The sequence below is a fragment of the Condylura cristata genome, unplaced genomic scaffold (assembly GCF_000260355.1).
Source record: "Condylura cristata isolate star-nosed mole 26May11 unplaced genomic scaffold, ConCri1.0 scaffold00019, whole genome shotgun sequence".
Taxonomy (NCBI): Eukaryota; Metazoa; Chordata; class Mammalia; order Eulipotyphla; family Talpidae; genus Condylura; species Condylura cristata.
The window spans coordinates 16,638,778-16,650,583 of NW_004567120.1; the positions used below are offsets into that span (position 1 = coordinate 16,638,778).

General features: G+C 40.8%; 1 protein-coding gene across 1 annotated transcript in view; it reads right to left on the minus strand.

Annotated features, from left to right (window-relative positions):
• The window catches only part of COL4A6 (collagen, type IV, alpha 6), a 150,518-nt gene extending 143,855 nt beyond the window's left edge, over positions 1–6,663 (minus strand). The window contains exons 1-2 of the mRNA XM_012727066.1: positions 6,610–6,663; positions 1,737–1,820 (exon numbers count right to left, since the gene is read on the minus strand). Of these exons, the coding sequence (XP_012582520.1) occupies positions 1,737–1,820; positions 6,610–6,663 (138 nt within the window). The remainder of the gene's footprint in view (positions 1–1,736; positions 1,821–6,609) is intronic.
• Between the last annotated feature and the right edge of the window lie 5,143 nt (positions 6,664–11,806).

Below are 11,806 nucleotides of genomic sequence, written 5' to 3' on the forward strand. Positions count from 1 at the left end.
AGCCCAGACTATATACATACGACTGTATCTTGGAAAAAATCAGAAAATTAAACTGTTTTATACACATTTGTACAAAACCCTGATTATGCACAGAAAAAGAACAGAGAGACAATACTGGGACTGAGAGAAGATCAAGGGAGACTAGTTGTGCCGGTACTGCCTGTATGTTGTTTAGAACTGTCTTCTTATATTAATTGTAAGATGTGTGTTCCCAATTTGTGTCCTGGTTGTAGATCAGAGGTAAGGACATGGGCCTTGGTGGTTACCATGGACATGACTTCCCTAAAAGGCAGCAGTGAGTAAAGTAAATAGGCGAAAAATCAAAGAATCCAGGCAATTGCTCAGTTCCGTCTTCAATTTGCTGTGTGACCCCAGGCAATCATTTTCCTTCTCAGAGTCTCATTCCTCTGTACAATCAGTGGATAAGATGAGAAGCTCAGGAAGTTCCCTTCCCTTTGTGATATTTTATGATTCTCTAAGTCTATGCTTTTAATGTGTAATGGGTCTGGCTTCTTTTGATGAAGAGATGGTTCTTTATCCTCTCCTTTCAAATTCTGACATAGTTTGACATTTCACTTTACCGCAAATGAAAGATAATAAAAGAGAAGGTGGTCACTCTGTTCCCTTCCTGGTTATGTTTTTGAGGGTTTGGTTGACCTACTTACGCTACTTTCTCTTGACAGCATAAGATCTTAGGCTTGTTTGAGTGTAATGAGAGTGGAAATACAATGCGGGAAGGTGGAAGATATGAATTCTACAGGGTGGTCATAAATTTTGGAGACAGATTAGATTTTATTTTACCTTTTCATAGCTTGAACCTCCTTAAACACTTTTTCCGAGTTACATAAAAGATGTAGGGTTTTTTTTCGCTGAAAATCAGAGATACAAATCATCTGGGGCAATATATCACATACACACATACAAAAATTGATGGAAATGCTATAACAATGTACTGTGTTAATTGTAACTTGCACATCAGTTTGAATTGTGCAATTGCTAATAAGGGACAATATGTTAAGTATGACGCTTATAAGCAAACCCTATGTTTTTTTTTGTATTAAAAAGTTTATTTTTACATCATTTTGCACATTTTTTTTTCATCTCAATTGTAATCCCCACGGGTTTCCCATCACCAAATCACCCCTGTGCCACCACCATAGTCCCGTGCATTTCCCTCCCTTCCCCCCCCCCCGTTTTTGGTCCCATTCCCCACTCCACCCCCACAGAATGTCTCTGGTCCATGGACAAACCCTATGTTTTAATGTAATATCTACAAACCATTCTTTATGTATAGTCACCTATGTTTCTGAGCTTTATCACCACCCTTGATTTTAGACAAGTGACATCCTCAGTCTGCAGTAACTTGTTCCCCAGAGTGGTGGGAAAATACCAAGTAGATACCAATGAACTAAGAATTTACAAATGTCTACAAACAAATCATAATCTGGTTCTGCACAACTGAATTGGTTTTTGGAAATACTCCAGATGAAACCTTGAGGAAACCTTGGCATTAAGTCAACAAAAGAAACCTCTTCTTGTTCCCTCAGAGATTTTGACCAATGTAGTTCTATCTATCATTAGTAGCAAATTTCCTTCCAGCTGGTCCTCATTACTTTGCTTGTTCCATGAGGTCATAAGATTAAATTCTAAGCAGTTTAGTTCTAAAGAACACACACACATTTCAGAAAACAGCCCCTGTGACTATTTGTCTTTCGACAACGAAAGAAGCAACTTACCCTTCCTCCTTTCTCAGGAAAGCATTTACAGCCATCACTGCAGTCTCGGCCCCCACATGAATTTTCATAGGACTTCTTCTCTCCCTATTCGGAAAAAATACATAAATAAATAAAGGAAAATGTTAGTAAAGCATGTGAACCATAAAGCAATGGTGCCCTAGGGCACTGAACTCTTTGCCACACTCCTCTCAACCAAGTAAATTAGAGTGACTTAATCATCTCATTGGATGCTGTCATAAACTACGTGAAATAAAAATTCACTTAGGCTTCCAACCTTCAAGGTCACCGTTACTAAATAACCAGTCTTGTAGCTGGTTTGGGAATGTTAACTCAAAATACTGCCTTGTTGGTAGAGATTCTGGTCACAAAATTGAAGAGGATTTATGTACATGGATACTCCACACATTCTGGTGTGGAAGCTGGAGGCCCACCGGAAGTTAAGATATGCACCCACCGGGAAAGCAGCAGCTGTAGCAGAAAGCATGAGAGTTCAAGTGCTAGAAATGGTACTCTGTATTCCACTCTCACTCTTTTTTTCAGATTCCACTTTCAGCACCCTTACAGGGAAACCCCTGTGTCCAGTGAATGGGATTCCAGTTCTTCCCAGGTGATGATGTACAGTATCCCTCAAACTCTCCAACTTCCATTTTCCCTTCTCTGTCTTATAATGATGAATTTATGATTACTAGCTGAGTTTCTACAAGGCCCCTACGTGATCTGTCCTATGCTGATCGTCTTCAGTCTCATCCGGACTCTCTCCCTGGCTCACTCTATCACAGTCATTTGATTTCTTAAAAATAGCCAAGCCTGTTCCTGCTTCCAGGCCTCTGTCTTAGCTGTTACCTCTGCTAGCAATGCTCTTGCTCTGGATGTTTTCTGTTGCTGGCTACTTTTCATCATCCAAATCTCAGTTCAGTTGTCATTTGTTAGAGGCTTTTCCTGACCAACCTAAGGCAACCTCAGTAACTGCCAATCAAATCACTGTTATCTTTTCAATATACAATGTCATGGCTTTTTCCCACTAGATGTAAGCTCCATGTAGGTAGGGATCTTATCTACATTGTACAACATCGCATCTTCATGCCTCAAGGAGTGGATGGCATTTAAGTAGTGTTTGATGATCACACGAATGGAGCTGGCATTTGAACCTATATTTGACTAACTGCAAAGCTTGACCTTAATCTTTTTTTTTTTATTTTTTTTAAAGATTTATTTATTCATACAGAACTGGGGTACAGGCCAGAGATGCGGAGGGTGAGAGAATTCTCCAGAGCCAGAGTGGGAAGCAGAACAGGCAGATTGACGAAGTACACTGCTGAGGGGAGCAGCGGGCGGATCAGGAGAGGTCTGCCACGCCATGTGGTCACCTCCGGGGCAGGCGGGAATCGAACTCATGCGGAAGTGGCTTTAGCTTCTCAGTGCAGTGCTTTAACCCGCTGCACCACCAGGGAGGGCCCATTGACCTTAATCTTTATGCCCTAGTGTTTTCGAAGTCCCTGTGTAACAGAGCTACAATGTGAGGACTCAAAAATGAAGAAACTGCCATTCTGACCCTATCCACCTTGGAAAAAAGCAAAACATAAATTATAAATATTATCTGTAGCAAGAATTTTATCTCTGGGATGAATTTAGTATCATTCAACTTTTTTTTGTTTAATACTGTCTGTATTTTTTCTCAAAAGAGAAAGGCATATTTATGAGTCAGCCTCACACTTAATCATTCTTGCCTCTTTGTACTGTGAGCTTTTTCCTGATTCCCAGGGAGTACGGTGAATTTCTCGGATGGTCTCTTATCTCTTCAGACATTCCCACAATGCTTTATCACCACAACAACTCAGTAATAAGGTAGTGATGGCAGAGCTATGACAAAATATTGCTATTTTAGATTCCAAACACCTTCCTGATATGAGATATTTTATCTCTCATATATGCCTTTGACATGGTAAGTGCTATTGTACACTTTCCAGTTTGCCCTCCATTTTATGCTACACAGGACAGGCAAGTTTTCATAAGGGTGAGATCAAGAGGTGCTAGGGAGGAGGAAGCTGACACAGAACAGAGAACAGACAGAGCAGCACTGAATTTAACCTATGCGGTCACATTGGTCTTAAAGGGAGCACTGTTTCTTGGGAGTTTGGATAATTTACATTTGCATCTCCATACATTTCTGTATTTTTTCAAGCAGTCTTCAATAAGCACATATACTTAGCAAGAATAAAAGACAATGTGTTATTAAATGATAAAAGTCATTCTCTTCAAGGGAGAGGACTCAGTAGCTATTGCCAAAATCAAAGTGTCATCTGCTCAGAGCCATGGCTTACTTCCAAATAGTGCCTCTTGGATATCCCATAAAACTTGCCTATTGTGAACCAAAAGTTTCCAGGTCTCTAGCATGAAGCAAGGAGGCCTGAGGCAAGGGAACTAGATAAAACAGGGGGAAATTTCTAATAACAGAAACTGAAATAAAATGTAAGGAGCGGAAGCTAAGGTTTCTTGGAAACTTGGCAGAACAAGGCGGCAAAGATACCCAGTTAATAGACAGGAAGCCATCACTGTCCTCTGTCACTGAGGAAGGTAACCAGAGAAGCCCCACTGGCCACAGGGCAATTTCCTGTGAGGCTGGCCCTGGCAGTTCCCCCAGGAGTCTTCAGTTACAGTGATGGAGGGGGAGGGGTGAAAGGAGTGGCTTCCAGGGAACATGACTAGAGGACCCGGAGGAAGTCTCTGCCCTATCCTGGCTCCTCTGGGGACACTCCAACCTCTGCTCAACCAGGCCACATCATTCTCACTCTGGAATTTGCTTCTCATTCCTTCCAAAATCCAACCCCTCCTTACACCCATGGAAAATTAGAACTGAAGTTCACCTAGTACCCTAATTCTTTTTTTTTTTTAAAGATTTATTTATTTGTGCATACAGAACTGGGGTGCAGGCCAGAGAGAAAGGAGCAGTGAGAGGATTCACCAGAGACAGAGTGGGGAGCAGAACAGGCAGATGGACGAACTACACTGCTGAGGGGAGCAGCTGGTGAGTCAGGAGAGGTCTGCTGCGCCATGTGGATCAGCCCTGGGGCAGGCAGGGATCGAACTCATGCTGAAGTGGCTTTAGTTTCTTAGTGCTCTGCTTTAACCCACTGCACCACCAGGGAGGGCCCTGTACCCTAATTCTTAATCTTACACCATTTTTTAATCATGTAAGTATTATTCTCTTGCTATCTTTAAAAGAGAATCATAGGAATAAGTTATAACAAAGATGTAATTAGTGATTAAAAAGGCACATATTATGCCATAATTATACTGCAAAGAGAAAAACAATAGCCATGTTTAATGAAACTATATACTTCAATATGTAAATGATCATATGTTGTTACTTTAGAAGATTTAGTGAAGTTGTCAAGAGTTTTGCAGCTCAACGCATAATCACACTACAGCTTACTGAAGTAGAATGAATAGAATATGGTATTAGTGACTCAGCACCATGAATGAAGTTGCTACTAATGCAGTGATTCTCTGAAATAGTGAATAAGTAAAGTTATGAAAAGTAAAATTTAATCATTTCTTTATTTACTGGGTAGTTTCATTAATTTTAATAAAATCATAAAACTTCATTTGTATAGGTAAAATGTTATTATATTTTAGGCTCATATAAACAGTTTTAACCTTCATGAATGTCCAGAAATCTAAAGGTAGATGAGAGACAATTCTTTGCAGTGTGCTCAACATCAGTCATTCCTGGCCTCCACCTAAGTTCCTCTCCCAAACATTTTGAAAACCAAAATCCCCTGCAAAATACCTGGGGAGGGGTTGGTATTTCTGTCAAGAGCCACTAGTCTAATTCAAATTACCTATTTTACATATAAAAGCACTGAAGGAAGTAACTTTGGTCCAGATCACTCAGCTAGCAGTTCACCATTGTTCTTCTTTCCATTATTCCATAGTTAACACATCAAGTTCAAGTTCCAATTTCTCCAGGATCACTTCAGTTCAGTGAACTGACCTAGCATGTATTATCCGTCCCATTCAGTGGGCAAGGGTCATTCCCACATTCATTGTGGGATAGTCCTGGCAATGTTCCTGATATTGCAAGTCAAGGAGTTTTGCAAACAATGATATCTCTAAAAGAAAGGTCAGCCTATTTTACTTTTTTGTATATTCCCACAGGGTTACAGAGGCAGCCTATGTTCTATCAGTCACCTGAAGCAGTGTACCTTAGTTAATTTTATGGGGACTACAACTGAGAGGAGAGCACATACATTGTAGAAAAATAAAGAATGATGTGTGTATAGATAGATAGATAGATAGACAGACAGATAGATAGATAGATAAAAAAGACTTTTGGCTTCAAAGTCAGTGTGTATAGGCTTAAATCCCAATTCATATTTCTGAGTTGGGCATCCTTAGGTAAGTGACTTAATTTCTTTAATGCGCATTTTTCCATCTGCAAAGTGGGAATGACATCTGTAGCTACTCTATAGGGGTTGACTGGAGGACTCAATAAAAAAAGCATGTAAACCGCAACTTCTGGTTTATAGTAAACTCCCAGTGTCAGCTGTTATTATTACTTTAATCTTGGCCGTACCACAAGGCTCAGCATTTCTGTGATGTCTGGTCTCTCTCTTGAGCTGCCAGTCAAGTGGTGTGTCCTGATAGACCCATCACAGTTTGTGGTGACTGCTAGCTACTCTGCTTGATTAAGATACCTACTTGGATTTGTTGATGTCTGTTTATAACCAACCGATAAGCATTTTTACTACCACCAGTATCTCATCCATCAACATCTTCCTTTGATAATGCTGCTTCTTTTGTGTGATGTTTTTCCCTACTACTTTTTCCCTTTTACTGCAGATGGAACTCCTATTCATTCTCCAAAACTCACTGCAAAAGCCATCTTCTTGGTGAAGACTCCCCAAAATTCTCCCTTCTCAGCCATTTTAGGCAGCAGTACTCCTTCCTCTTTGTTGATGGTGCTTTGCCACATATAACTGTTTCTGCCATCTGACTGGGGATAGGCTCTATTTTATTCCTTGTACTCAGTAAAGGGCTGTGAAATAATTGCTCTAAAAACAGCTGAGCAGCATTCTAGGGGTGCAAGCGGTTAAATCTTAGCTATATGAAACTATCACCAGCCATTGCATCACCCAGGTCAGGGAGCTGATGTGTATGGCCCAGCAGACCTTTCCTGTCTTACCTGCTGTCTCTCCCCACTCTGTCTCTGGTGAATCTGTCACCCCTTGCACTTCTGGCCTACACCCCAGCAATTGTAAACATAAATAAATCTTTAAAATTCATGAAAACAGAGCACTCCCTGGTGGCGCAGTGGGCTAAAGGGCAGCACTGCAAGCTGGTCATGGTTGCTTCAGTGCGAGTTCGATCCCCAGCCCCAGAGGTGATCCACATGGCGAGGCAGACTTCTCCTGACCCACCCAATGCTCCCCTCAGTAGTGTACTTCATCGATCTGCCTGTTCTGCTCTCCAATCTGCCTCTGGTGAATCCTCTCACTGCCCCTGCACTCTGGCCTATACCTCAATTTTGTATGCATAAATAAATAAATCTTTTTTTTTAAAATGAAAACAACTGCATTACAAATGTTATACCAGCTCCACGTGGGATTCTTCTTTTCCTTTTGATTCCCTGAAAGAGTTATATCCCAACATATCTTCTACAAATCCATCTGTTTTTCTACGTATCTCAGCACTTTCTGGTATGAATGATGGCAGGGATGACCATGATACAAAAGGTAGCCCAGGACATGAGAAATGAAATATAAGAGTATCTTAGCTGGAGTGGCAGGTGTTAGTTCTCCTTGTGAGCAATTCCTCCATAAACTTGTGTCACAGTGATATCTGTGCAACATTTTATTTTGATCATTTATTCAAATAATATTTATGAAGTACCTACTATGTGCTAGGTCATTCAGCAAGTATCGACGTGTCTGTGTTGCCTTGCAGGGCATCAATGTTGGAGAGTGCGGGATGAGAAGGATGACTCCAAGTCCATGTGGAGCAATGAGAAGGTCAGAGGGGCTATACAGGAAGTAAGGTGCTGCCCTACCCATAGGCAGCCTCATATTAGTAGAATCAAGTGCAAAGGTTGGGCAAGTAGTAGGGACTGTACCTGGGTGGGGGAAGCAGCTATTGTGGATGTCAGCTAGGGTGGAGTGACCAGGGGCTCTTGCCTGGGGTGCTCCATTGTTCCGCTAGTCAGAGTATGGTATCTCTATTCTAACATCTGCCTGTATTTTCAGCAGTTATTGGTTACCCAGTGTGTTCCCCATACTAGGACTTTCTTCTTGGTGAGAGGCCTCCTTGCATGACCCTACACATAGCTGACAAGCAGGAACTCTGGGCACCAAAGCAATATCTCCCAGAACAAGGAAGGGCAGGGAGTGCACATTACTGGAGTATCTACTATGCGCTAGGTACTGTGCCAGCCATGTGGGATAGAGGTTATAGCATACAAGCCACAAGTGAAATCAAATCCATGGTATTTATAGTCCAGAGGGGAAGACACATAGTAAACAAATAAATGTTATATTCATATTTGTCAGATGATATGTAGGGTGGAAAACAAAGTAGGATAAGGGTGGACAGGAAGTATTGGAGCCAGGTTGCTAGAGGGAAGCCAGGGAAGGATTTGTTCATAAGGTGATTTCTGAGCAGAGAACAGAATTTCTGAACACATGGTCCTTGGCCAGCATCATCAGTGCTGAAAAATTGTTAGAAACTTAAATTACTACTCCCTCTCAGGCCTACTATATCATAAAAATGAGGGAGTAAGCTAAGTAGTAATTGGGGAAGAGAATATTACAGGTAAAAGAGCTAAGGCAATAAATGAGAGAACATACTGAAAGTTCTGGCTGAGTAGCAAGGAGGTCAGAGTTCTAGAATGGAGTGAGTACGGGGAATGGGGTAGATTATGAGTTCAGAGATGTAGTAGGGGTTAGATCATATAATATTGTCTACAACACCATCAAGATGTTGTCTGTGGGAAAACATTAAGTAGTTTTGAACATAAGAGTGACACCTACTGATCTACTATTTTTTTGGAGATTTATGTTCCTTTACTGATACATACAAGAGCTGTGGTGCAGGCCAGAGGTGTGGGGAGGTGAGATGATTCAGCAGAGACAGAGTGGGGAGCAGAACAGGCAGATGTACTGAAATGAAATACACTGCTGAGGATAGTAACAGGCAAGACAGGAGAGGTCTCCTGGGCCATGTGGGCAGCTCCCTGTCTGAGGATTGAATTCATGATTCAGTGGCTGGTGATAGTGCTGAGACTTAACCCCTTGTGCCACCAGCGAGGCCCCTGGTTTACTTTTTAAGATAGATAATTTTTTAGCTGATATGTGAACTGTAACAGGGTGAGGGTGGAAACGGCAAGGCATCTAAGGTACTGTTATGAAAGCCCAGCAGCAGGAATATGGTGGGCTGGGCCAGTCAGGCAGTTGTAGAGACTAGCAGGATGCAGAACTGCTAGGAATTGCTGATGGATTGGATAGATGTGGGATATAATGGAAAAAGACTAATCAAGGATGACACTACAGTTTCTCTACCTAAGGAGTTAGATGAAACGGTTATTTGAGGTGCTGGGGGACATGAGAAATTCTGGTTTTGAGATGTCTTTGACATCTAACCAGATAAATGGAAAAGAGCTAAATATGGTGATGTGACATTCAAGGGACATGGCTGACTTTGAGATTTATATGTGGAGTTTACTTTGTATAGACTCAACTATGTTGCAGTAACAAAACAAAAAGCTCAATGGTTTAACCTGACAAAGATTTATTTCTTGTCCATGTTTCAACAGACAGCTCTTGTGGATTTCCAAGTTTCTTTTGGCTAGCAATTCCTCCATCTCAGATGCTAATACTTGCTCTTAATTGCCCTTAACTGTGCTGGTATTCCCCTCAGCAAGAACTACAGAGTCGTAATCACATGGAAAGTAGGAGAGAACAGGGATAATATGGTGAGCACCATCTCTGCCACCAATGGTATATAAAACAAGAGTAGAAGAGATCATCAAAGGGGTTAATGTGGAGAAAGGGAAGAGAAAGCATTCTAGACTTGAACAGAAGGCTCTTCAATGTTAAGAGAACATGCAGAAGCACCAGAGAAGGAATCTGAAAAGTACTAGTCAGTGTGGTAAGGTAGAGAACTAACAGAGACAGAAGTCCTAAAAGGCAAGTGAAGTATTTCAAGTAAGAGGTTAGTGATAAACTGTTAAATTGTTGGTAAGATGACCAAGATCAGGTTTGAGAACAACGCAATGGATTTAGCAAGGTGGAGATCTGGAATTTCAGGATGCAGAGCAATTTCAGGAAGGGGAACTCGGAAATCAGGTACTACTGCAAGGCAGCTCTAAGAATCCAACTGAAGTTAGTGGTCATGGGTTTAAAGAAACACCAGTTATGAATAATGTTGAGTTTTTCTTTTTCCTGCCCTGTGAACACAGATTGGATTAAAGGAAATGTTTGAGTTTAACCAGGGTTGGGTTCTGCTAGGTAAGAAAAATAAAGGAAAAGAGAGACAAGGGACTCAAAGGTACCTGGCAAAAATGAATTATAAAGATGGAACATGACATCTAGGATTCCTAAGGAAGGTCCTGAGCACAGGCTATAAGAAGCAGTAAACAAAAGATAGTAAATCAAAGACTGATAGATACTGGTGAGCTACAAGAAACATGTGGGGTTTTTGATTTGTGACCTGGTCTGAGAAGAAGAGGTAGCGCTATAAAATGGCTAGGGCCTGTTACTAATCTAGTGAGTGCCAAATGAGACAGCCCGTGGAGTATAATAAATGTTTTTGAATTAGCTCAGTAAATATTTGTTGAAATGTTTACTGAATCTTGGATTCCTACAAAATAACTAAATTACTCTGTTTTAATAACATCGGCTTTCTTCAAAACACCTTTCACACCAAATCTCATTTTATTTTTATCACAAATCTGAAATTGGTATTTCACATGTACAGGTATGTGGAGAGATAAATACATATTACAACATTTGAATGATTTGTTATCTCTCCACCTACCTGCTAGACATTAAGTTCCTCTAAGCTGAAGCTCTTGGTTTGTTTGTCATGAGACAAATCAGTTTAAACCTTCTAAAGCCTCAATTTCCTCAACTATAACATAGGGATCATAATATTTTAAGTCACAGGGTTTTATGAGGTTAGAATGCCCCTAGCAAGCTGGTTGGCACAGATAGTATGCTCAATATTGTTGGTTGGTATTGTTTGTAATTATGGCATCTAGTACTGGGCCTGCAGGTACTTAGTATGTTTTCACCCAGTGACTGATTTGCATTTTAAAGATCAGGAAATGGAGGCTCACCTGTTAATGATTCCTCAACAAAGGAAGTTAAGTATCAAGAGTTGGAATAGAAATCAGGCATCCTCACTCCCTATTTGTTCCATCAGACTCCTTGCAACTAGTTTCAGAAAGTAACCTCCAACGGAGAAGTTCGAGAAAGAATAATGTGAGTTGAGAAAGGTGTCTTTTTTCTTTGCCTTTTAAAAAATTCAACATTGCTTTACCTACTTTACAATACTTCTTGTACTGTTTGTACACTTCATAAACTATATATAATTCTTCTAACGACTTTTGAAACGAAGGAAGAATTTTTACATGTCCACTTCTTATGGGAAGTAAAACAAATCTGAGTCTCAGGAGTTGGTATCACTTTTTAGTTTAGTGACAAAGCAAATACTCAAAGCCGAAGCTTCTTTTTTCAGTATACAGCTCAATTTTTTTTAAAGGAAAAAGAATACAACCTGCTGAAGTGCCCTTTTATAATTGTCATACCCTAGTGGTCGCCTCAGGACCCAGAAACTAGTCCTGGAGCCAGATTTACATAAAGGACTACAATTGGGGAAGCATCTGCTATGCACCTAAATAGGTAATTCTCTCTGTTAACTCACAGAATTATGCCAACTACATGTGAAGTAAGCACCGTGAGCGCCATCATTTCACAGGGGAGGAAACAGCTCAGAGGGGTTAAACACTTGCTGAAAGTCACATAGCTCAGAGGAGGTGGCACCAACTGAAACTCGGGTTTGTTTCTTGTTTTCAT